Source organism: Gambusia affinis, linkage group LG05 (assembly GCF_019740435.1).
Source record: "Gambusia affinis linkage group LG05, SWU_Gaff_1.0, whole genome shotgun sequence".
NCBI lineage: Eukaryota > Metazoa > Chordata > Actinopteri > Cyprinodontiformes > Poeciliidae > Gambusia > Gambusia affinis.
Window position 1 is genome coordinate 26,895,776 of NC_057872.1, and position 24,787 is coordinate 26,920,562.

The following is a 24,787-nucleotide window of genomic DNA, read 5'->3' on the forward strand; positions in this document are numbered from 1 at the left end:
GTGCTTACCCGTCACACCGCACTTCACAAGCTTCTGAAATCCACAGCTACTAAGTATGTCAGAGGCCGAGTTTTGTTGTCTAAAATTGAAACCACAGAGGAAGAGAGTGCAGAAGAAATTCAGGGGCTGAAAAAAAAGCTGATTCTTCAAAGTGAGGGGGAAATGTGTATTAGCAGCAGAAACTCAATATAAGGAAAACAAAAAAAATAAAAAAATGGTGAGCTGACACAAGACTCACTAAAAATATATGTGAGCCCAGAATAGCAATGCATGCAGTCTCAGAATGGTGTGCATTTAGTGAAGTGATAGAACATTAGGCACATGCTGAGTGGACTGATGCTGCTTCTGCTCTGTTTTTAGAAGGGAATTTTATGCTTTTTAGTCAACTCTCTTTCCACTAACTTTTAAGTTCTCATGACTTACAAAACAAATTACTCAGCATCCAGTAAATGGAATATAGAAAATGAAACTGATGAATGATGTATTGTCATAAATTTTTAATGATTTTATCCACCAGCCACACTGACCACATTTCACCTTTATAGCCAGAAACAAAAAAAGAACAGATCAGAATTTTGCCATAACTCTGACCAATTTCTTCCTGCATAGAACAGTCTTCCCCACTCCATAATGGTGCCACTACCGTGTTTCACAGTAGGGATATTATGTTCAAGGTGATGCTCAGTGTTATTTTCTGTGTGCCACAGTGATTTGCATGTATTCAGCAAGTTTTTTTTTAAATCTCTTCCAATCAGAGAACTTTCTTCCACTTGGTTATTGTATCTTCCAGTCACTGATTCTAGACCTTGGACCACACAGCAGCTAATTTTTCAGATATTGTACCTTGAGTTTTTCTTACCATTTTACAGTTGTGTGCTACTTTGCGTTGGGCTATCAAACAAAATCCCAATGAAATAAAAGCTTGAGGTGGACAAAAAGAGAAAAATTTCAAGCAGTATGCATACTTTTGCAAGGCACTACATCTGAAAGCTGGAGGCACGGACCTCATAAGTATTCAACGCATAACAGTACATGGCTTTTAAATATACAACCTAACCTGAAGTAGCAACAAGCGATGATCAATGCAGTACAGTGAACCGGCCGCCAAGGAGTATGAAAGCTGCTCGAACGGGTTTTCCCTCTTCACTTTGTTTGAGTTGTTTCCTATTTTATGCTCATTATTATGGGAGGAGAGGATGAAGAAGATAGAGCTCAGAGAGTTAAGGCCAGCTCTACTCCTGTGACAGCCGGGTGGAGGTAAGGTGCAGAATATTATAGAGGAAGACTGATTAAACAAGCAAACAACCCTCTGTCCTCCAGCACTTTTACACCTGCAGCTAAAAAATAAAAAAAAAGTTAAAAAAACATAATCATAGGGCTGGCAGAGGAGCTGTAAATACCCCGCAGGAAAGGTGGTTTATTCATTTATTGACTATATTTTCATGCCTCCAGCTGGATTGCTTTCTCCTCTTCCCTCATTTATGATGTTTGGATTCATATGTTTTTGCTGCAAAGCAAGGGAAACAACCAAAACATGTCAAAAATATCTAAAAATCACAAATCATGACATATAGTACTGATTTCTTTTGGAAATGACACACAGAATTCTGTATTCTTATTGTTTTCTGATCTCTGGTACAAAATATTAAACATTTAGATAGATATATATATATATATATATATATATTTATATTTATATATATATATATATGCTCTGCTAGAAACTAAAAGCAAACATTTCAGCACAGTCACTCAATGAGCACAGGTGAAGATCTGAAAGAGTAAAATCAAATCCCTTTTTTAATCTCCTTAGCAGACTAATTGCATGAAGTAATTAGCAACAATTGCCTCCAAAGAAAAGTGAACACCTGTCATCACTTTGCATCAAAATGGCCTCACAAGGAAGGAAGCTGCTTCTAAGAATACTGCAGCACAAGTAATTGTTTTTCTTCATCATCAAGATCTTCAAGGTGAGATGAGTTGCAGTGAGGAAAATGTTAGTATAAAGCAAAAACCACAGCGAGTTGACTCCTCTTGAGGACCAATGTAGAGCTTGTACAACAAATTGTTGTGGGTCAGTCTGCATGCATGCTGGTGGAAATGGTAATTAGTTATGGCCATGTGAGAATAAGGATACCAAAGATCCCAACTTGTCTTAAAGAAAGACACTGTGGATAGACTGATATGTTACTGGGAATGCAATGCAACAGAGGACTCATTTTACTGAAACCAATTTTAAATGGTTGGGATGCCTGGAAAATAATTTGTCCAGATAAGGAAAAGTGAAGGATCCTAAAACAATTCCTGTTTGGAGTTGCTTCTTTTCCATGGTAAACAAAACTGCCATAAATTAAGATGAGGATCAGAACATCCAGGTCCAGCAATCCAATTCCAGTTTGGTGAATATCTGCCTGTATCTTCCATGATGAAACATTGTGTCCAGGAGAGATGGTTATGAGTAATCTGGCTTTTTGACAATAGGGCAACAACACTTGGGGTGTGCTACGATGCAAATAATAAAGAAATGTTCCCTTTATTGCATCCTAAATAAATTTAGCATTTCCACTCAGAGGTACAGGATGAACTCTGTGGTGTGTGCAACAATGTAAAAAAATCCCAGCTCATACAAAAAATTATAGGAAACTGATTATGGTGTAGTTGCCTAATTTACATGGTATTAGCGATGTGTTCTATGTATTTAGCCCATTAAACTGAAATAAATATTAAATGTTTTATCAAGTAAGAAAGAAACTCAGTCCACTTTAAAGGGTTAAAATCCCTACTTAACTAAAAGCTACGACAATTAAAATTAATTAATTCTATTCCTTACAATTCCAAAATAGTCACAGATCCATAGTCACTTCTGAAATGAAAAACAGAAAACCAAGTTTTATTTTAAAACAAAATAGTGAAGGAAAATACAAAGTAAAATGAAGCATGGTGTACCATGTTTTGTGAGTCCAAATCAGTGCAATTACATTACAGGAAGATTTATTAGGATTTTGTCCTATTTTTTTAAGCCTTTGCATTTCTATACCAAAGAAATTGAAAAAAACATCTATAAATGCTGAGGCCACAAACATTTGCATCACTGCCACAACTGCACATGTATTAAACACGATGCGTTTTACAGCTGCACTTATTCACATTCAGCTCACATTCAGCTCACATCCTGCTCTGAAAAAAACCTTTATGGAAAACTGTTTTTAGATTACCTAACATGCTCTTTTTACAGATCTTTCCTGTTTATTGCACTCTGCTGTGAACTCCAACATTCCTTTTAAATGTTTCCCTTCTAATTGTACACAGAGCTCCTAGCCTAATTTTAATGTTGTCATATCCTGGAGGTTTTTGTGTCGTTATGGTTTTTCTGTTTGAGTTATCACTTTCTTGCTTACCTGTGATCAGCCTGAGTTTTTGTTTGTACTTTTGATCAGTTTTTTTTAATTGTTCATTTCTTCAGCTTAGTTTTGTGTGTGTGGTTATATTCACTTGCCACTATGCTTTCTTTCCCCCAGGCTGCCTGCCTGATCCTCTCTCTAACCTGCACCTTGTTACCATTCAGCCACCTGTTCTTTGTCAGTAATCACTCTCTTCTGTTTCTAACTCTGTAGGATTTTTCCATTGCATCCTCTGCCTTGGCCTCCTGTTGTCTCATGCTGGTTCCTTTTTGCAAGTTTATCATTTGTTCATTAAAACACCATGACAAAAGGTTTCATTCAACCTGTGACTGCTGTAAAATTAAATAAAATTTTATTGTTTACACCCAAAGTAACAAACAAAATGGGCTTTAAATTAATTAAGTTTTTAAATGTAAGGTTAAGTTTGTTTCAAATGAAAGATTTTTTTATTTGCATTGATTCATGCATATCACTGAAGAGTGTGGGGATCATTTGCCTGGGTTTTAATATGTTAGGGTTATTCTAAAATTTTCCCACCATGTCAGATTTCTTCAGTTCTTGCTCATTTGCCACACTTACATGCTTCACACCAAATAATTACAAATATAACCTGAGTAAATACTAAATGCAGTTGTCAAAGTCTTTCATATTAAGAAAAAAAAAGCTATACAGAACAACCTAGCCCAAAATGGAAAAGCAATTTCTTCTGTCATAACAAAGCCATTTCTGGAGCGTTGGGACTCCAGCGAACCACAGTGAGAGCCATTATCCACAAAAGGGTAAAACATGGAAAACATGAACCTTCCCTGGAGTGGCTGCCCTACCAAAGTTACAAGCCTGCATCAATGATTAACCCAGGATGTAAAAAAAACCCAAATCAGAACAACATCTAAAGCCCTGCAGCAGTCACTTTACTCAGTAATCATCGGTCATCATCAGAGTTAAGAAAGAAATTTGGCAAAAACTGAAATTAATGAGGGAGTTTCAAGCTGAAAACCAACACTGACCATAAAGGACCCAAATGGCCAGCTCATATTTGCCTAAAAAACATTTTAATGATTCTTCAGGTCTTTGGGGAAAATATCCTGTGGATTAATGAGGAAACAAAAAACCCCCCATCATGTTAGTATGATGGTCTCGGGTTGCTTGGCTTTTTTATAAGTGGTAGGTCCATGAGTTTTGTGAGAATTTGTGGTTTTTCTACCAGTTAATCATGAAGGACAATGTCTCTGTGACCTTTTATCTGATCGGCTGCTTGAGTTAGGCTATGCAGCCGATCAATTAACTAAAGTAAATAAGCAAGCCAACCTCTAAATTGCTGGAAAAAGGTTAGAGGGGTCAAAGGCATGACCTTACACAGGCCATTCATCCACAGAAAACCCTCCAGGTTTGCTGATAAAACAATTCTGCAAAAAAGTGTGTGCCACAATATGTTGATGGGGATTTAAGACTCGTTTCCAGTTGTTGCTTGACTGTACGATTTCCCCCAAGGGTGGCACAAGCAGTTATAAAGTTTAGGGGCGACCTAATGTAGAATCAAATTGGTTGCAATAGCTGTTTTGCTTCAGTAAATGAATCCATCATTTGAAAATGGAGTTCTGAAATTGTCTGATTGCCTGAAATCTGCACAATAAGGCCATGCAGCATGTTTTACCTGCTCTATGACTATGTATTCCATCAGTTGATATCAGCAATAATTTTATCTGTCAAACCTTCTACAGATTAGTCACAGAGGATACACTCGTCCCAAATACATTCATTATCAGCCAAAAGTCCTCTTATCTCCTCATGCTGTGTGATAAACAGCAATTATAAGTGTCTGAATGCTTCTTGCTAATGTTAAAAAGAGAATACAGATATTTTTCTTAGATAAAATCACATAGTTAAATACTGACAGCCTGAAAGACTGCACTCAGACATAATAATAATTTTCTGATTGATTTCCGAGGGACATACACTGATATTTAATTTGAGCTGTTTTCTAACCAGTAAAGTCCTTTTTATGAAGCAGAAAATATTTTAGGTTTTAAACACTCACAAATAATTAGCTGCAATTTGAAAAAGTCCAACTTTGAGAAACTACACATTTATTTTCCCACCAATAAAAACATCCATCAAACAAGACCCTGCTTTCATTATCTTCCCACTGAGTCCTTCTTGGAAATCACTTTGGTTTCTGATGGACTTTTGTAATTAATTCTGGCATTTAAAATAAAGAACCTGGACAGAAAGTAAATTGTAATGAAAACAGCATTTGTTACAGACCTTGAGAGTAGCAATCTGTTCCTGCTTATTTTTGCTGAGGTTCATATTATATCTCTGCCTTTAAAATGCCACCGCTCTGCCATGTGACCCCACATAAGGCAGGACTTTGAGGGAGTTAAATGTGACATTTGAAAAAAATAAAAAACTATTAGGCATGGTTCAATTTTGTAAAAAAGAAAAAAAAAATCCACTATCATGTATTTTCCAATGGCCTTTGATAAGGACAGTATTTTCTAAAAGGTTTGTTGGACTTTGTAGAGTGACATTTTGCTGACCTAAAAAGTGCAGCTTGTTCCATCTGTCATCACAGAAAGAGCTGAGTCAGCACTTCAAAGCTGAATAGTAAAAACGTATTTTTATTTATCTGTAAACTCAGCAGCAGAAGTCTCAAATAATAAATATACACTAGAATCATGATGGCGTTTTTATTTGACAAGTGACAACAATGTATATTTAGAATAATCAGTGTTTTTTGTCCAGATTCTTTTATTTGGGAGATATACATTCTCCCTCTTATCCCAATTCAGATTTTTGGGGGCTGGGAAAGATATCTAGAATAAATGGAGTGCATTTGTATTCACCACTCTTTACTTTGTTACACCTAAGTAAAATCCAGTAGAACTAAGAGTCTTCAGTCTTTAGCATCTATGCACCACAAATCTGGAACAAACTTCCAGAAAACTGTAAAACGGCTGAAACACTGACTTCCATTAAATCTCAACTAAAAACCCACTTATTTGAAACATAGTCATTTACAAATTTATTGACTGACTTAATGTTATGTTTTGATTGTTGATTTTATGTTGCATTGTGTTTTTGTGTTTGATTTGATGTAAAGCACTTTGAAATGCCAAGCTGCTGAAATGTGCTATACAAATAAAATTTGATTTGGTTTGATTTTTTTATTTATTTCAGATGTAAAATATATAGCACATTTTGGTATAATTCCAGCTATTCTGTGACGGAAGTTCTACAGAAAACAGTGAACAAGCAAGCAAGAACGAGGACCATACAAAAAACAGTTTTCTTTACATTGCTATAATATATTATTTGTGTGTAGAATTTTGAGGAAAGATATTAATTTAATACAATTTTGAATAAGCCTGTACCATAACAAAATGTGGAAGTGAAGTGCTGTAAATACTGTACTGAGCCACTGTTCACTTTTCAATGTAAAAAGTGAACATACAGCCATAAATTCCAGGGTATATATATACATATATATACGGTTTGTATATATTTTATAAACATGCATATATTATTTTTGTTTTTGCAAAATGTCTATCAACATGTAGGGAGGGCTTACAGCATCATGATCAAACTCAAAGACACTAAGGTCATCTTCTTCTTATGCATATAGTAGTTTTTATTTGAAAGGTTTTCGAAAATCACACCACTCAAAAGTTCATTTGCTATTTTTATATTTTTGACTTTATTTAATAAGTATTTTAAAATGTCCTTTTATGAAAAGAATTGAAACATTGATTAGTTTTACAGCTACAACTGTGGTTCCATCAGCAACCCAACTGCCCATAAAAATGTTCCAAACACATGTCAAATGTTCCCCAAAGCCATCATTAAACTTTCATCTCACCTTAATTTGGGTACAGAGCAGCCTCCTTTGTATTAAACTGTAAAATATAGAGTTGTAATTTGCTCATCTTTTTCACACTTTGATTAGAGGAGTTGGGACTTTCAAGTTGGACTGACCTCGAAGAATGAGTGCAATCTCTCCGTCTTGTGCCTCTGGTTCAAAAGGAGACTGCTTTTATCAAACACCCATTGCTTCATGAAATCAATGATTTAGCTCCTTTTTTATCTCCATAATTAGATGCATTTTAAGAGCAAAGCTTTTTGATCTTTCTAGACATTTCTCATCTTCAGGAGGTGATATCATTCATTTTTTAGACAAACTCTGCTCAACTGAGAGCTTAATGACCTTTCCTCGGTATGTTATCAAGTTTCACACAGGCCTGGTTGTGGAGCAGTTCATTTAATTCAGGTAAAATATCTAACATGTAGGACATTGGGGTTGAAGAAACCATGCCTGATTCAATTAAATTCAAATTTAATTAATGCTTTGTTTATTCCTAATGGAAATTAAATGAGGTTGTAACTCACATCATCCAAGTATGTTCAAAGAATTGTTATGGATGGTGATGCAGGATCGTTCTGTGGTAGCAGTCAGCCTTGCAACAAACCTGATGAGGCCTCTGACTGAAGGCTGTTGCTGTTTGACCGTCTCATGGCAGTCATGACATGCTAACAGACGATATTTCACAGTAACATGGACTGGATGATGCCAAGCACTGCTAATCCAGATCATTTGCTTTTGCTGCACCTTTTTGAATCTGTCTGGATGTATCATTAAAAGTTCTGACAGAGAGACATTGGTGTCGGGGACAGGATTCTTGCAAGTGGCATCAATGGAAGTTGTGGAAAAAGCCCCCTATTTTACCAAGATCTGTCAGGTGAAATAACTCAATCAGGTTTATTCATATATTGTGGACAATACAGAGAGCTTGTAGGACAATCAATAATGAAGCAGGTCTGGGTGAAAAGCTCTGCCAGGCAGAGACAACACAAGAGTTTTAAACCAAGGATAAAGGCTCCAAAACAAGGGGCGTATCACATGATCAGCAGATGTTAACTTGTAGTAATTTTCCACCGCAAAGCAATGGTTTGAACTTCCTCCTACTCTGTCACCCCTTTAATCTAGCTCTGCATCTATGAAGAGCATAGGAGTTTCTTTTCAACTCCTCTGTCATATGTGGTGGCAACTATTATTGGAGCTTTTGAGATGCTAATCAGCTGCTGCCAGTTGCAAAAACAATGTATTGCTGCCATGGTTACGCATCATAACAACTGTCAGAGAGTACAAAAAGTATTTGTAAGAATTTACAACAAAAGGAATAGTTGAATTTAAGTCCATCAAAAAGACACTTTCAGCCATTTTGTCATGCAAATCTCAATATCTTGTATTGGGTATTTTTTTGACAGCCCAATGCAAAATAGTGATAATGAAATAGAAGAATGCATGTTTTTTTTTCTGTTTCTTTACAAATAAGATAAGAAAAGGTGTTGCATGTATTTGCTTTCATCCTCCTGTCCTAAATTTCCAGTTCCACATCTTCTAGGATGTACCTACAAGTTTGGAACAGAATAATTGTATCCCCATTCAAGCCAGTTAATGCAAAAAAAATTATAAGTTCCAACAGATATAAATTAATAAGTAATTAATCTCAAAACACTTTACAAAACAAATCGATTTAAATTTTACACGTGAATACTGATCAATCTAATGCAATGACATCGACAGATTTAAATTCAAAACTTGATCATAGTTATAATATCATTCAGACAAGTTTGGATTATTATATGGTGTGAAAAAAGCCCAGATGATTTGATTGAATCATTGGCTTTGGAGTAATTTTTCTGCATGGATGATGGTAACAGTAGAAAGACATGACTCCCTATAGCTTAGAGTGAGAATAGACCATCTACTGTAACTAATATTCCTCTTTGCAAAGCAGTTTTACCATAGATTTTCAACAAGATCCAGACTTTGATAGGGCCATGTTAACATGTGAACAAGCAAAGTATTTTAGCTTTGGCTGCATGTTTTGGGTTGTTGCCCTTCTGGAAAATGAACCTCCATTGAATCCTCTGGACAGGTTTCTCCCTGGATTGCCCTTTGTTTACGTTTAGCCCATGAACTCTGACCCATTACCTCGTCACTGCTTGTGACCACAGCATCTTCTTTGTTCTGTTTCCTCTGATCTATAAACTAAAATGTTTAATTTTCTTTTTCCTTCCAGCAATTTATTGTCCCTTCCACTCTTTTACAGAGACAACGTCTGTGGAGTTTTCATCTAATAGTTCTGTCCACAGGTTCTCCCACCTAAACTGAAATGCTGCAGCTCCTCCTTCTTCTCTGATTAGCATTCTCAGACAGTCTTTCAGTCTTGATAGGTTTTCATACTCCTTCCATTTTCACATGATTGATTACACAGGGCTCCTTGAGCTTGGGACATTGTTTTATAACCTATTTCCACTTTAAAATTTCTCCCCAAGCTTAGCCCCGACCAGCTGTGTTCATTGGTCTACATTATTCTGTTTATTCACTAGATTTCTCTGACAAACGTCTGAGGCTTTCACAGAACAGTTAGTGGTTATAATGTAATACAATGAGAACAATTTTAAATCTTTTTGCTTCTAAGTTTCTGGGTCATTGTGATCTGTGTATGTTTTGAAAGGATATTTTCTTTCAAGACTCAAACCAACCGATCATCCCCAAAAAACAAATAGGTTAGCCAATGTTGGTCCTGATTCCAGAAACACACACGATCACACCAACCCACGTCTGCACCCATTGTATCTTTGTGTGGCTTGCACTTTGTTCTTTTTCCTGAAACTGTCGTAGTTTCTGTGTTCACAAGAGAACATAATTACTGCAATAGTGTTTGCACATATCTGGCATTTCAAAATTAGTCTGCTGGAGAATTTCCTTTTGGTGTTTCTGTATAAAAGGTATTGATTTGATCATTATGAATGTGATTACTTGAAATGGGAAGGGAGCCCAGGTCTGAAAATCAATTTAGTCTTTGTGGCCTTTAAGTGTTTTCTATTTTTACGCCCAATTTTTTCCCCTGTCCTGTTTCTTGGACTCAGGTCATTCTAGATAAGGCTGCCGGTGGAATGTGGAGGATTATCTTTTTAACATGGCAAGCTTTATTTCATTAATGTGTCACTGGGAATGGAATCAGCCCAAGCCATGTTGGCCACAAAATCACTCTTCAAATAGCAACACGGTAGCTTAGCTCCGACTGAACTCTTCTGTTGGGTTGAGAGAATTATGTTGTCATTCTCTTCCCTCCACCACAAACATAAGGGAGCTTATAGGTTCATGCTCTGGGTATTAACAGAGGGATTAGTGAAGCAAGTTTCTGGGATGCTCCAGTCTGTGATGCACAGAGCAGCAAGCTCTTAATTGTTGAGATATCTCCTTGATGTAACACAATGAAGTTTTTATTTCAAACGCCCCAGAACAAGATGGCAGCAGATTTTAGATACATTCTTTATTTTCTGTGGGAGACCCAACATGATGTGTGGAGAGGAACTGTCTTCCTTCAGACTGCAATTATTCCTCTATAATATGAACCATAACTCTATGCGACGATAAGAAGCTGTGAATTCTGTGAGATGTGGGTCAGATAAACTGTGAAGCTGGACAAATTAACGTCATGAAGTAGCAAATGCTTCTCATAGACTTAATTAAAACACTTCATAGATGAAGAGAGAACAACTCAAATTAGCAGGAGACAGTTTGAGGTGTAAGCCCCTTGTGGTGGGTGAAGGATGTAACACGTTATGTCAACACAAAGAGGATTTCTTCAAGCAAACAAATATTGCTAAAGCTAACATGAAACAATAACAGAGAAGACACTGAATCCATCTTCAGTAGCTGAAGATCAGATTACAAAGCTTTGGCCTCTACCCATCCCATGGAAAGAGTTGCTAATATCATGTACATGTGTGCAGCTGCACTAATACTAATGATAGAAAGCAGACTTGTTCCTCTTTTCTTCACTTCATAAAGTTTGCATTTCCAATTTTTATTCACAAAACCACAGAGCAGTTTTCTTTTCCACTTCCAGGCAACTTAAAAAAAGCTCAAAGTGAAGATTTCAGTCAGGACTGAGAAATATGTTTGCTTTTATTTGCATTCTAGACGTGCAGAATAAAGCATCACTAGCAAACGCAGGAGCTAAATTAGGTCGTCAGCTGCAGTTATATTTTTAAAGGTACAGATACATAAGATGGCAGCAAAACAATAAGAAACATAAATGAAGCAAAATCCAACTGTACCTTTTCAATTCCCTTCTGACCTACGTTAAATACGAAATGCAATAGCAGAAAAAACAAATCTCCCTTACTGACTTTTCATTTGTTTTCTTAATCTAAAAACAATTTTTAAGCTAAGAGCATTTTTGCACATTTCACAAATGAAAAGATTTGAGATTTGAATCACATTAGCCTTTTGCCACCGCAACTTTCAACAAAAATAGTCTGAAATCTGACCAGAGCATCTTTACACCATCAGCCGAGCTGAGAGAGGGATGTTAGAAAATGTTTCACATTGCATGTGCTGGTGGTTACCTCAGCAGAGCATTTCTTCTAAGTTTATTTCCTTCTGCTTTCTCCGAAGAGCTCAGGAAGCTGAGAGTTTTTGTATTTTTTTATTTTATTCTTACAATTTACAGTAAATGAAGAAGTTAAAGCACACACAGTATTTCCCACTTTATCCTTCCGCACAGTCATCTCCAAACTCTTCTAGTTGCTTCTCAAACAGATCCTGATAACGCAGCAGAGCCACTCTCATCTCTACAGCAGCATGTTTGTGCTCTTCAACAACACAAGCCCTCTCACTCTCTGTTCTTGACAGCCATGGCAATTGGACTCGAAACTGGCCTTTTCTATTAGGCGCAGAGAAATAGATGCAGGATCTATTTTTTAGCTGCTGTTGATTTTATTAAATATTTTGATATTTTCACTTCAAAAACCCTTAAAAACTTTTTTAGTATAATGAAATTCTAGTGAGCAGCTCCATTAACCATAATTGCTGAACGTTTTCTGTTGAACTCTGAACCACCTAGGAAAGAAAAAAAAATCTCTAAACAGCCACATCTGATTTGAGAAAATAAAGTAGGAATTTTCAAAAATAAACTCATAATCTTCTTAGATAAAACCAAAAACATATGCAGTCTTTTTTCCCCTCCAGGGGGTCTTCTGTGGGCTCTAGTGTCCCTTATTTGAAAGTAGGCTGACAGGAAAGGGGGGAAGACATTCGGTAAATGGCGACAAGTCCGGGAATCGAACCCGCGACAGCCACGTTGAGGACTCAAGGCTTCTAAACGTGGGTCGCGCTATCCCCGACGCCACTACAGCACGCTCCATATGCAGTCTTTTTATTAATTATTATTTTAATGAGAGTATCTTTGTGTTTTTCATCAACACGGCCTGATACAGTCACACACCATTACTTTCTACCCATTGCATGATTGTATTCGTGCTGCTCCAGTGACCACAGATGACTCTTTTCTGTCAACCTCAACAACACTTTTGAACCATGTCCTTGTTCTGTTTTCTACTCTCTGTCACAAATATCATTTCATTGCATCAGCTATGAACAGCTATGTTGTGAACGCCTCGGGTTTTTGATGCTGCTGTCCATAGCCTGTTTTCAAACAAACCAGATCAAATGGAAAATAGTTTATTTTTCTTAGACAGTTATTTGTAGCAGCTGGCTGGATGCTAAATCTTTAATATTGTATAGATATGAGCAAATAAAACACCTGTGACATGGAAAATTACCATTGCATCTGACCCTTAACTCTCCATCTACACTGTGAAACAAAGCAGGGCCATGAAGAGCTGGTGGGAGAATGAGTTTATCTAAAAGGTTATGTTTTCATGTTCTTCTTCTTCATGTATTAACTAGGCTCCTTTTCTTTCTGTGGTACATTATTAACTGTTCCAGGACATGGGGACAGTGGTGACCAGAAGTTTGTGACTCGCTGAGATGAAATCCACAGAGAGACACAGGAAACAATGCCATGTCAATAGTCAGACTCAGACTCAAAGAAAAGAGCTTGTATTTAAATGATGCATAATCAATTCGGCCACGTTGCAGCTGTTTAAAGCTACAATGTTCATGTGATTAGGTTATACTTTGTTTCAATAAAAGGTAACTGAGGACTGAGAGCCAGCGACGTTGATCCCAGACAGTGTTTGACTGCGGTTCTCTGTGTCTGGCTTCTCTTCCCTCTTCTGCAGAAAAGTAGCTTGTGCTCTTGTTTGATTCCTTGCAGGTTGAGACCCAACAAGAGAGACTACTTTTTTTATTAGCAGAGACAGGAAGAATGACTCAGTCTTAGTCCAAACCACCATCCAGTTAAAAATGAGGTTAATATACAGTTTTTATTAAATCTGACTGAAATTGAGCAAATTAGCAACTAACGGGCAATGGTTCAAACTCTGCAAAACTGGCAGAGAGGAAGATTTACTACAGAAACTGCAGTGAAATGTAGTTTTGCAATATATTAATAAATAAGCTTGCCACACATTTTTGATTTTAATTTCTAGAAACTTTTGTCAACAACCTTTACTCTCCAGAATCATGCTCTTCTTCATGTCTGCTCAAAATGTAAAGTCCCAATATCAAACACTGAAATTTATGACAATTATGTGACAAAATGTGAAAATGAGAAGGAGATTGATGCAATATTTCACTATTAAACTATTAAAATTTTCACTATTAAACACCCACAACCTTTTTAAATAGTGTCAATGTGCTGATTCTGAAACTGTGGTGACAAGCGAAGAGCTGGAATTACCACAATAAAGATCTGAGTCAACAGTCTACTTTTTCTTTTTACAGTGAGGCTAACTAGAACAATATAGCCAGAAGTTACTCTTTTTCTTAAGGTTTTAATGCCCAAAGTTTTGAATTTCATCCTCACTTCTAAAATTTGCAAGAGAAAAAACAGGGACAGATGTCTAACTTGTCATTCTGTCATATTGGTGTTATGCAAGGTTACATGAGAACAAGCACAATGCAACACAGTTCTTGCTATTGCCTCACAGACCACACAAGCGTCATCATATATTTTTTCATAATGCTCTATTAATTTGGTTTTTCACAGAATATACCTCAGACTGTTGTACAGTGGAAAATTACATTTGTATCTCAGAAATTTGTATAGTCTTCTAAACTTGTGAGGTAGAGAGTAAGTCAAAACTGTGGGTTTCACTCACAATCAGGCTAGCAGAGTCCATTTGAACACAAGCTTTAATAAGCAGATTTTAAAGTAACTATAAGAAGTCAAATTCATCATGCCAGGTGGTAAAAAGTTTGCTACATATGAAATCCCCTGGGAATGTATTGAGTCACTGATTTTAAGGCAAATCAAATACAGAGCATCCATGTGGCAACAGTAGAAAGAAAATCTCTCTTTTAATATGAAAAAGCAACCAGCAAAAATTTTTGGGTTTTTAACCATGTAACATTGTGTTTCCACCTTAATTTGCAATTCCTTTTTAAACCACACCTGCAGATGAAAATAACAGCTGAGCCTGCTGTGTGTCACCATACGTGCTTTGTATAAATACACCTTTAAAAACTTTCTCTCACGCAAACACACACACACACACACCCGCACACCCACGCACGCACACACACACTAGATGGGGAGAACAGTAGTGGAGACTAGTTTTTATCAATGTGATTAATTGGTTATAGTAAACAAAAAGTTAACAATCTGAATTATTTGACAAACATCTTCCCTCATGAATACAACTCACATGGACTACAATCTGACAAAGATTAGAGAGAGGTAGTGTTCCAGCTATATGAGTTTCAGCCTCATATATTGGATCAAAATATTACAGAAGATTTACCAGCCATGATGGATTCAAACCATCAACTGAGGCTAAATTAAATGATGGCTGGGATAGTGATTGGCTCCTGAGCTTACACTCCTATAAATCTATTTGCAGTCCTGTTTAAGGATTGGCATTTGACAGATTTTCACATGTTTAACTGCAAACAATTGTAAATGTTGTACTCTGTCAGCCTGCCAGCTTTACCCCAACAAAATATGTGAGCAGCCAGTTCAGCAGGATATACAAATCCAACGTAATATATATTAATCCTCTTGGAATGTGGGTAAACAGAGCTGAGACTTAATCGCATGATTTGTGTATAACAGAATTGGGTGCTGTGTTTCAAAGATCTTCTTGTTCACTCGCTGCAACGAAGCTCACTCCTTGTTTCAATTAATAGCAAACCCTTGAATCATGTTTAACAGCTGCAGACACGATGGGGCTGACTGGCTGAAATACACGTCTCATCCAGCTGTCTGTTTGCCCATGATTCTCGGTAGTTATTGTTGATGATACAGCAGTTACATGAGTTTGATTGATTTTAAAGCCAACTGTGCAGCACAGTTAACAGTTATTGTGTACATTTGCACAATTTGTTGAACCCAAGAACAACTCTTTGCAGCAATTATTTAGGCGTAAGATTTAAAAATTTTAACCTCACTTACCAACTGACTCAACTTTTGTATATTGAGAAAGTAAACTAGGGTCTTCATGAAACCTTAAAAAGATCATTGAAGCTACATGAACAATAATTTTCCCCTCTTCTGATTAAATAAATATCAACCTATTGACCGTGTGATGTTTATAGTGCCTCACATGTTGCGATCTCCTGGATGAGTTGTGGATAGACTTTTGGAGTATTTGGCTCCAAAAGTCTGGCCTGGTTTTTCTCGTGCTCCATCTTGTCCATTTGTGGATTCACAGCGATTTCCTACTATGATTCATTAAAGCATCGAAGCCTTAAAAACTGCAAATTCTTTTATCGATGTGACAAAAAAATAGCAGAACATAAAATAACTCTGTAGAGGTGAATACTTTTTTTTTTTTAACAATGCTCTTTGTATAGAATATTCAAATGGTTGGGTAAATTTAAGTTAGTTCATACACTACAAAATGTTGGATTTAAACTTTATTGCACGTAAGGAACTAAATATTTCCATTGCTAGTAGCGATAATTTTAATTTAAAAAGAATATTCTGACTCAGACGGCATTTAAAGAGATAAGAAAATGTTAAAGTGCAAAGCGATACCCTGTATGCAAATCCTTTTTGATTTGTGCTTCTGCCTTGTGCCGACTGCTCAATTTTTTTTCTACTTTCTCAAGCGGTTTTGTAAGGCGATGATGACATACCACACAGCATCACAACTGAGTCGCTGGTAGTCAGACAATTTCTCTAAAATTATCTGATGTCACTCTGTAAAAACACGTCTTACAGTGTTGCAAAGACGCTTTCATAATCTACCATGTCCAGGATTGTGCGAGGAATGCTAAAACTGTATGCTGTTATTACTTCCTGTAAAAACAGCATACAGAGGGTTTAAGAAAAAGAAGATCAATAGCTGCACTTAGAAGTGAGTGACAAAGTTAAAAAGGATTATTAAATAGCTCTGGAAAAACACCGGAAACTCGCCCTCTCAAGTCAAGTGTTTAAAGAATTACTTTAAGTGAAACCAACTCAGTGATTGCATACATTTAGCAACATCAAAAGGACTCCATACTCCTCTGAGTCATAATAACTTCAAAAGCCTGCGTAGGTGAATTTGTAAAAATTAACCTGGGCTATCTTTGCTTCCTGTATCACCTACTCAAGACAAATCTGACCTGCTGGCTCCAAATTTAAATACATTCAGAAACAGTCTATGATTTCTGACATGACTGAGAGTTATTCAGGAATAGATTATTAACTATTCCTCTAAGTGTAAGCCAAAGTTCGCATTGATTTGGTTTATTTACTTTTCTTTTTATCACATAGCATTATAAGCCTCTATTTGACAGTCATATAGATGGCTTTACTACATGTTGTTACAGGGAGGGACATCTCTTTTACATGTCACCTCATTTACCTGCGTCACGTCATAACATGAACTACTAAACACGATTTAATTGCCTGGAATCAAAAAGGACTGCAGAAACTGTCCGTGACTGTGATAGAGGGAAAAGGCCAGTTGTTACCAGGGAAACTATGTTTGGCAAATGTGGGGGATAAATTGTGGCGGTGTCTGACTAATAATAATTTCTATTATCAGTGCTGAATGTTTAGATTATCATGTAAATAAGGGGCTGTGCCAGGCGGATTGGATTTGAAGGCTGGTGAATGGAAAATATCAAACAAAACAGCTGAGCAATTGTGGCATGTTGGTCCATCCATGTCTGCAGTGGAGGTAAGCCCCTATTACCTGTGTTATTTCTTTTGAATTGAAATCAAACGCTTGCTCAAATATAGAGCACATAAACTCTGAGGGCGGAAAAAACCCCACTGCATAAAGAGGAAGTCTTCTTCAGGTTACTTTAGTTAGTGTTACTTCTTTTTTTTCATCATGATGCTCAGAAGGAAATAAACAATACTTCCTCTTGCAACACCACTAAACTATAAGAGGTGAGATTCAGCTGCTCAAGTAAACATTTGAATTGATACAACCATTTACAGAAGAGGTAAGATATACATAGTTTTTATTTTAAAATGTTTTTGTAAATTGTTTTTTGATTTCTTCAAGCAGTTTGAAAACCAGTGCTTGATTTTCTTAAGAATCAAGCATTTCTACTGTTTTATGCTGATATTTAAAACGTGTAGAATATCATTTGAACTTGTTTACTACTGTCCAGGTCTCAGGTTATCTGGACTTTTTCACTTAACTTTTTACTTGGTGTTGTAGTTGAATAAATAATTATTTCTCTGATCATATATAGGCACAAAACCCTCCTTTTCAGATTAATTTGGTTTTATTTATTTCACCAGACAGACTTAAACGGTGTTCAGAATTTATTTGAAGGTTCTTAAATTTTGAGAGACATTTTTTTTCAAACAACATTGCTTAAAAGAAAAATGCTTCTTAAACTAAAATTAGCTTAACAACAGAGAGGTAGTGGTAAATATATTGATTGGGAGTAAACTACAAACTGATGCCTCCTGTAGATCACACAAGGAACACAGCTGTGACAGGCGATTACAACTCAGAAGACAGCAATATAGTATTTTATTTTATTTTTTTACGTGTCACAACAAAAAAAGAAGTGAATCAAGTATTATTTGACCTAATTGTGATTATATCACCCTGGAGAACGATGTAAAGGCAATGAGCATGACGGAGACTTTGTTGAACTAAAACACATTCATACTTATTTTTTAATAAATAATTAGAAAATAATCAAACTTATGATTTCACTGACCTGTTTAGGCTTGTTGTAATTTAATTCCTTAAAAAACTTATGAACTTGTCCACCTATGAAAAAAAGCAAGATAGAAACTTATCTGATTACTGAGAGGTGTTGAATTGAAATTTAAGTGTCAAAATTTTGTGGAAAGATTTCCTTAAAATCGCCAAAGGTTTTGGTATAACACAATCCAAATAATAATAATGGATTTATCCCCATCTATAAAATGTTCCAGAACTGCAAGCAGTTCCAAACCTCTAACAAAGACGGATTACTTCTTTATTTCCTGTTATGTTCGTTTCTGAGGTACAGCAGTAATGTTCGTGGGTCAATTTGACCCAGTTAATCATGCAATAGTGTCAGAAACCAAAAAATTCCTCCAAAACATTTTTGTATCTGATTATTGTGTGTGTCGGCATGTGTGGTGTGTTGTGTTTGTGTGTGTGGTGAAATATGGTTCATAGCTGCAAGGGAACATATAGAATTTGACATTTTTTTATCTTTTATTGCACTTTAACTTGACTGCTGGGTCAAATTGACTCGAACAGCATCTATGTAAAAAGTAGACGCCGGGGTATTGCAAATGTGTAAAACTAATACATTTTCAATTTATTTGTAGAGTGCACCTATTAAGACAAAAAGAAAAAGTTTCATGCAAAAAAAATACTTCCAACTATTTAAAAAACATCTTTAAACTTTAAAACGGGTCAATTTGACCTGCAACATAACAGGAGGGTTCAAAAAAGGATAAAATAATAAATAAATAAGATAGAACAAAATAACTCCTAAAATAAATAGTCTATTTTTGCTTTATATTATGTCTATACATGTAATCCTCATCATAGATAAATAAAAGCAAAGAAGTAAATGACCTGTATGGTGAAGTACTTTGTTGAACAGTGGAGTAATCACTTTCTATTCCCTCTTATCATCAGAACTCAGACCTCAAGGGAAAGATGAGCGTCAGGTTACTGGTGAAGACAGTGAAACCATCTTGTCTTGTCACGTTGTTTCCAGGCCACTGACCAAATAAGAAGCCTTTGTGTTCTTTTCTGTGGACTGCACGACAGATCAAACATTCCTGTGCAGTGGCCCATTTGTCCTCAGAGTCATAGTCAAGGATATAATGTGACACATCTCACTCCCTGACACTTGTGCGAGAATAAATCTGAAGACAACATGCAGGAGTGCCACACTGGGTTGTGTCTCTCTGTCTACATCATCACCTTTGTGCTGGGCTTCCCCACCAATGTCCTTGCCTTCTATACCTTTTGGAAGAAAGTGAAGCAAAAACCCACGCCAATCGACATCCTTCTGCTCAACCTGACCATCTCCGACCTCCTCTTCCTCCTGTTTTTGCCTTTCAAGATGCAGGAAGCCATGGATGACTTGAAGTGGAACTTGCCCTATGCCCTGTGCCCACTGTCTAGCTTTGTTTTCTACATGACCATTTACAACAGTACTTTCTTCCTCACTGCCGTCAGCGTAGAGCGGTACTTGGGTGTCGCTTTCCCAATCAAGCACACCCTGAAGCGTCGACCCATTTATGCTGTCGCTGCCAGCATCTTCTTCTGGATCTTCTCCTTCCTCCACCTGAGCATAGTATTCATAGTGCCATTTATTGGACAAGAACATGGCATGAATTCCACCTTCTCCATCTCTGAAAGCAAGAAGGATGTATGTTATGAAAATTTTACTGATGCCCAACTGAAGGTCCTCCTGCCTGTGCGTTTGGAGCTCTGCATAGTGCTTTTCTGCATCCCCTTCCTCATTTCCAGTTACTGCTACATCAACTTCATCAGGATTCTGTCCAAGCTGCAACACATCGGCCGCCGCCGCCGCCTGCGGGCCATCGGCATGGCATTGGGGACACTAGTCGTCTTCGCCTTGTGCTTCGGCCCCTACAACGTCTCACACATTGTGGGTTTCATCAGAAAGAGGAGTCCCGATTGGAGAGACAAAGCACTGCTGTTCAGCACCTTCAACGCCTGTCTGGACCCTTTTATTTTCTACTTCTCCTCCTCTGCTGTGAGAGGAACTGTTGACAAATTGAAGCAAGGGGTTAAAAGTCGCCTCTGCAGGTGCATGTCCTGTCACATGCTCCAGGCCTTGTGTGGGGGAGCTAACAAGACTGAGAAAGATAAGGAACACAAACAACAGGAGATCAATGCTATCACAACTGACAGGAAAAGGACTGGGAGCAGCAGCCTCAACTAATTTCTTCATCTCTGCAAGCAGGAAATTAATACCGCGTTTATGTTTTTACCCGTGTGAAAATGACTTGGCTATGTATACTGTGGCAGGATTTGTTTGTCTCACTGATGAACTTGCAATGTGAGGCGGCCTTTTGTTTGCCTGAGCAAGCCACAGCAATTTTTAAAGGCAGCGTAGTGTGTAAAGCTGCGGAGACAGGCATGCTTTGAACTGTCACATGAAATAAAAAAAGCATTTCTTGCAATAAGTAGCAGGGTTTCATAATAACACCCATAATGCAGTGGGGTGTTATAAAGATGGGGCGTAGGGATTGCAAATATGCAGCACCTTAGCAATAGCTTCAACTGTCACTTCCCTGCAATAATATATGAGCTTGTTCTTTTTTTGAATTGTTTATTTCCATTTGTAATCAATAGAGAGATATTGTCACTTTGGGCTCATTATATTTCAGGCTTTGGTGATGTTTTTATGTGGATTATACATTATATTTTTACTGCGTACTTCAAACGTAAGCATTATTTTTTATACATGAATCGTATAAAAAGAATTTTACATAATCATGACTCAGAGAGTTTTGTAAAAAGTTCAGCCATGTAAAACTGGTGTGTGTGCGTGAGAGAGAGAGCGAGAGAAAACCAAACTTGATGAGAAGAGGAAGAAAACAGGTTCCTGTATAAACAGAATTTCCATATGTGGATCACATAATAATTTGTTTGAGTAATTAATAACCATTCAAAAAACAGGAGCAAGAAAGAAAGCCACTGTGTGCATGAGGAAGTAGAGGTAATGAGTGATTTGGTTTTAAGGAAGCAAAAGCATGAAAGCTGATTGCACCCACTGCATCTCCATCAGATCAGCCACATTACATAAAATGCTTGCTACTTGTGTATTTTTCTATTTATAAATTTAGAGAAAACAATGATTAATACGATCACTCAAAACTCTTCTAAGTTGATAAAACAGCCTGTGTTTGATGTCACTAATCTGCTTATAGAGGGTTCTCCATATTGTGTTCATATTCTCTGGCACTAGTTCTTCTTTCTTTGTTGTCAGAGTTATATTTATAGATCACACAACATGTGAATCAACAGATCCACCACATGTTCCAGAGCAACAATTCTCTGACATAAGCAAAATGTTGGCATAAGCAATAATCGTGTTTGTTGAGGATTAGAACAGTATGGAGGTTGAGCTAATCACTGTATCTGCTTGACAGGTGGATGACGAAATTGAGCATTTTGACTCATAAATGCTGGAGAATGACCTACATGATCAGGCTACAAGCCACTAAAGCAAGGGAAAATAATCTCAAACTACACTGGCATGGTATAGGGAAAGAGTTGTGACATGAAGTGTAAGAAATTAATATAAAATATGACAATTGTGTAATCTTTGTGTACATTTGTACTTATTAAGAGCATGTTGCTCTGTTAATTTGGGACTGTTCTTAGGCTAAAATAATCATTATACAAACAAGTGCAATAATATTTTATACAGTGATTAAATGACCACTTTTTCAATTATTGTTCTTTCTTGCAAAAATATTTTAAGTAATGGTCATAAAATCTTTGGATGTTATAAAAATGGCCCCTCAAGTCTTTCTCAATTTATTCAGATTTAAAATTCTCCGTAGAGATTTTCCCTTCACTTCTATCGGTCAGTCCAGTTATGGCTCCCAAATAAATCCAAAAACAAACTTTGAACTTCATCCAATCGCCATCACTTACAAGAAGCTTATAAAACGTAGCACTGTCATGTTAAAACCCACTAAAATAAATAGATGCATGTATTTATTTAATCCTACAGGGAAAGTTTGGTGTCTGTCTTGATGAGAGAGTTTTTAAAAGTCATTGTAGATTTTCTTTTATAATCATTCCTTTGGGAAGGGTGATTACACCTGTATAGAACAGATTACTAGCTAACTAGGGATGAATCATGTTTGTCCTGTGACGGATCTCAGCTTGAATTTGCATGAATTTGTTTGTCAAAGGTTGGTTTGCTGAGAAAAAACACCCAGAATACCAGCAGTCACTTTTTGAATATGTAGTTCCTGAAAGACAGTCATTGACTTTCCCATCAGTATTGACTTTTTCCTAACCCTGGGTGATAAGTTACAGTGATAAGGCAATAAGAAAAACACCCTTGGGAGACGATGTCACTACAAGCATGTGCGTCTCTGTTTGCCAAAGGCAGAGAAACACTCTGTCCTCACATGATCATCATCACTATCCCTGTATCCGGACATAATTGACTGAAGTGAAAAACAACGCTGAGCCAATTAAACAACATTCTTTAAAGGCTTTCTAGGATTCTTTGAAATTTTCAGTAAACATTTCAGCCACCAGAGGAAGCACATTTTTACATTCCAATGTGCAATCAACTAATATGGTGTGGCATCTGGAATCTAGAACAAGAAAAATACAGCATTGACTTGTCTGATTTTTCGATTTATTGAGACTGATACAAAAATCTAAACGAGTCTAAACTGGATTAGATGCAAAATTGTTGTTCTCCTCCCTGGAAGTTTTAAGCACTGACTGGGAAAAATCATTAACTTGCCCAGCTATGTTGTATTTCAGGCAACCCAATGCCTCCGACTAATCAGTCTGTGAATAGATCAAGAAGCTTTAGTGAAGTCTTGTCACCCAGACACTCTGCTTAGTGCAGAATGAGTTGATTTGCAGAGTGGACAATTGCCTTTTTATGGGATCATTAAAAGTCCAGTTTAATGACTGACTACTTAAAGTGAACTGAAGAAATCTCATGGTTAAATGAAATAGGAACTCACACCCGATTTATCAGGTTTTGAGAAGTGTGACGCAGTGCTAAATGCCTGTGTTAATAAATACAATGTCACTTAAAAGATATACATTATATTAATCTATTACACACAGAGTGATGTATTTGAATCAGGAATGATTTCTTTTTCTAATTTAAATCCATAAAACCAGCAAGAACAATAAAAAAGAATAGTTTTATACAAAAATATTGACCTATTTTTGAAATGGACAGATGGTTTGCATGCCACACTTGGTCTGGACTCTTTTTACAGTAATTAATGAATGTGGTGTGGAATTGAAGGCATTGGTTTGTGTTTCCACTGAGGTGTTGACAAAGTCCAGGTTGATTTAACAGCTTCCCAAATCATGAGCATGGAAACATCACACTGGACCTGAACCAACTTCAATTTTGTGCTTATCCACTCTTTTTCCATACTCTCATTTTGATTTTTGATTTTTCTTAAAACAGGAATTGAACAGGACCAGTTAACATGTTTCTGATGTTATTTCCTTCCACTCAGACTCTCATTAACATTTAGCAAATAACTTTTGTGGTTTACCCTCCTTGGATTCATTAACTGTTTACTGGAGAACTGTCAAATCGGTTTCCATCAGATTCCTTTGTAGATTGCAATGCAACATTTCTGATTTAAACAAAAAAGGCCTTCCATAACATCTAATTATCTAAGAAAGCCAACTTGGGGTTCTCATTAGGTGTCATCCAAATGTATTATTGGTGTAAGAATTCAAGTAGTGAGTTGTTGGACATAAAAAAACTTACTTATGGTATTCTTATGTATTGAGGTCACTTTTTATCTGCATTTTATTTGAAACCAGAGCATTGAGATAGATCAGTAATATCAATAAGTTAAATGGGAATATATTTTGTAAAAACAGACAAACATGCAGGCATCAATGCATGATGAGCACCAAACAGCAGCTCCTGCTGCAATAGTGGTTTACAAATAAGCTTTTTAAGGTCTTAAAAGCTAAACTATGTGTGAAATAAATAACAGTGCTTTGTGCCGGGACATGCAACATGCAATATCAAAAAACTTGAACTTTTATAAATATTCAGCAAATAAAATATTAAAAAGTCTCTGTTTTATGGGTTTCCTGAAGTCTAAACAAATCCGTTCTACACTTTGGTTTTACTGGAACTATGTTAAGTGATTTAGAAGCAGCTTTTATTGCAAGAAATTGGGCTCCTGGTTTGCAGTCGTGATTCATGCAGGTGGCAGCTTTCCTAACAAGCAGAAGGATCATAATATTTAATGCAAGCTGTCATATTAAAATGACAAAATACATAA

At 36.7% G+C, this 24,787-nt stretch overlaps 1 protein-coding gene across 2 annotated transcripts; it reads left to right on the top strand.

The window, feature by feature from the left end:
- The first annotated feature begins 1,896 nt into the window (after nt 1-1,896).
- Nucleotides 1,897-21,197, top strand: LOC122830612 (free fatty acid receptor 2-like). 2 transcript variants are annotated; one of them, XM_044116096.1, is made up of 2 exons: nt 1,897-1,970; nt 19,419-21,197. In XM_044116096.1, the coding sequence occupies exon 2, from the start codon at nt 19,663-19,665 to the stop codon at nt 20,698-20,700; it is 1,038 nt and encodes a 345-aa protein (XP_043972031.1). In that variant the 5' UTR covers nt 1,897-1,970; nt 19,419-19,662; the 3' UTR covers nt 20,701-21,197. The 2 variants fall into 2 exon arrangements, with proteins under 2 accessions (XP_043972031.1, XP_043972030.1); XM_044116095.1 differs by lacking the exon at nt 1,897-1,970 and adding an exon at nt 17,721-17,763.
- The last annotated feature ends 3,590 nt before the right edge of the window (nt 21,198-24,787 follow it).

Excerpts from the sequence above, each read along its gene's own strand:
- LOC122830612 (XM_044116096.1), top strand. The coding sequence starts at position 19,663 with ATGCAGGAGTGCCACACTGGGTTGTGTCTCTCTGTCTACATCATCACC.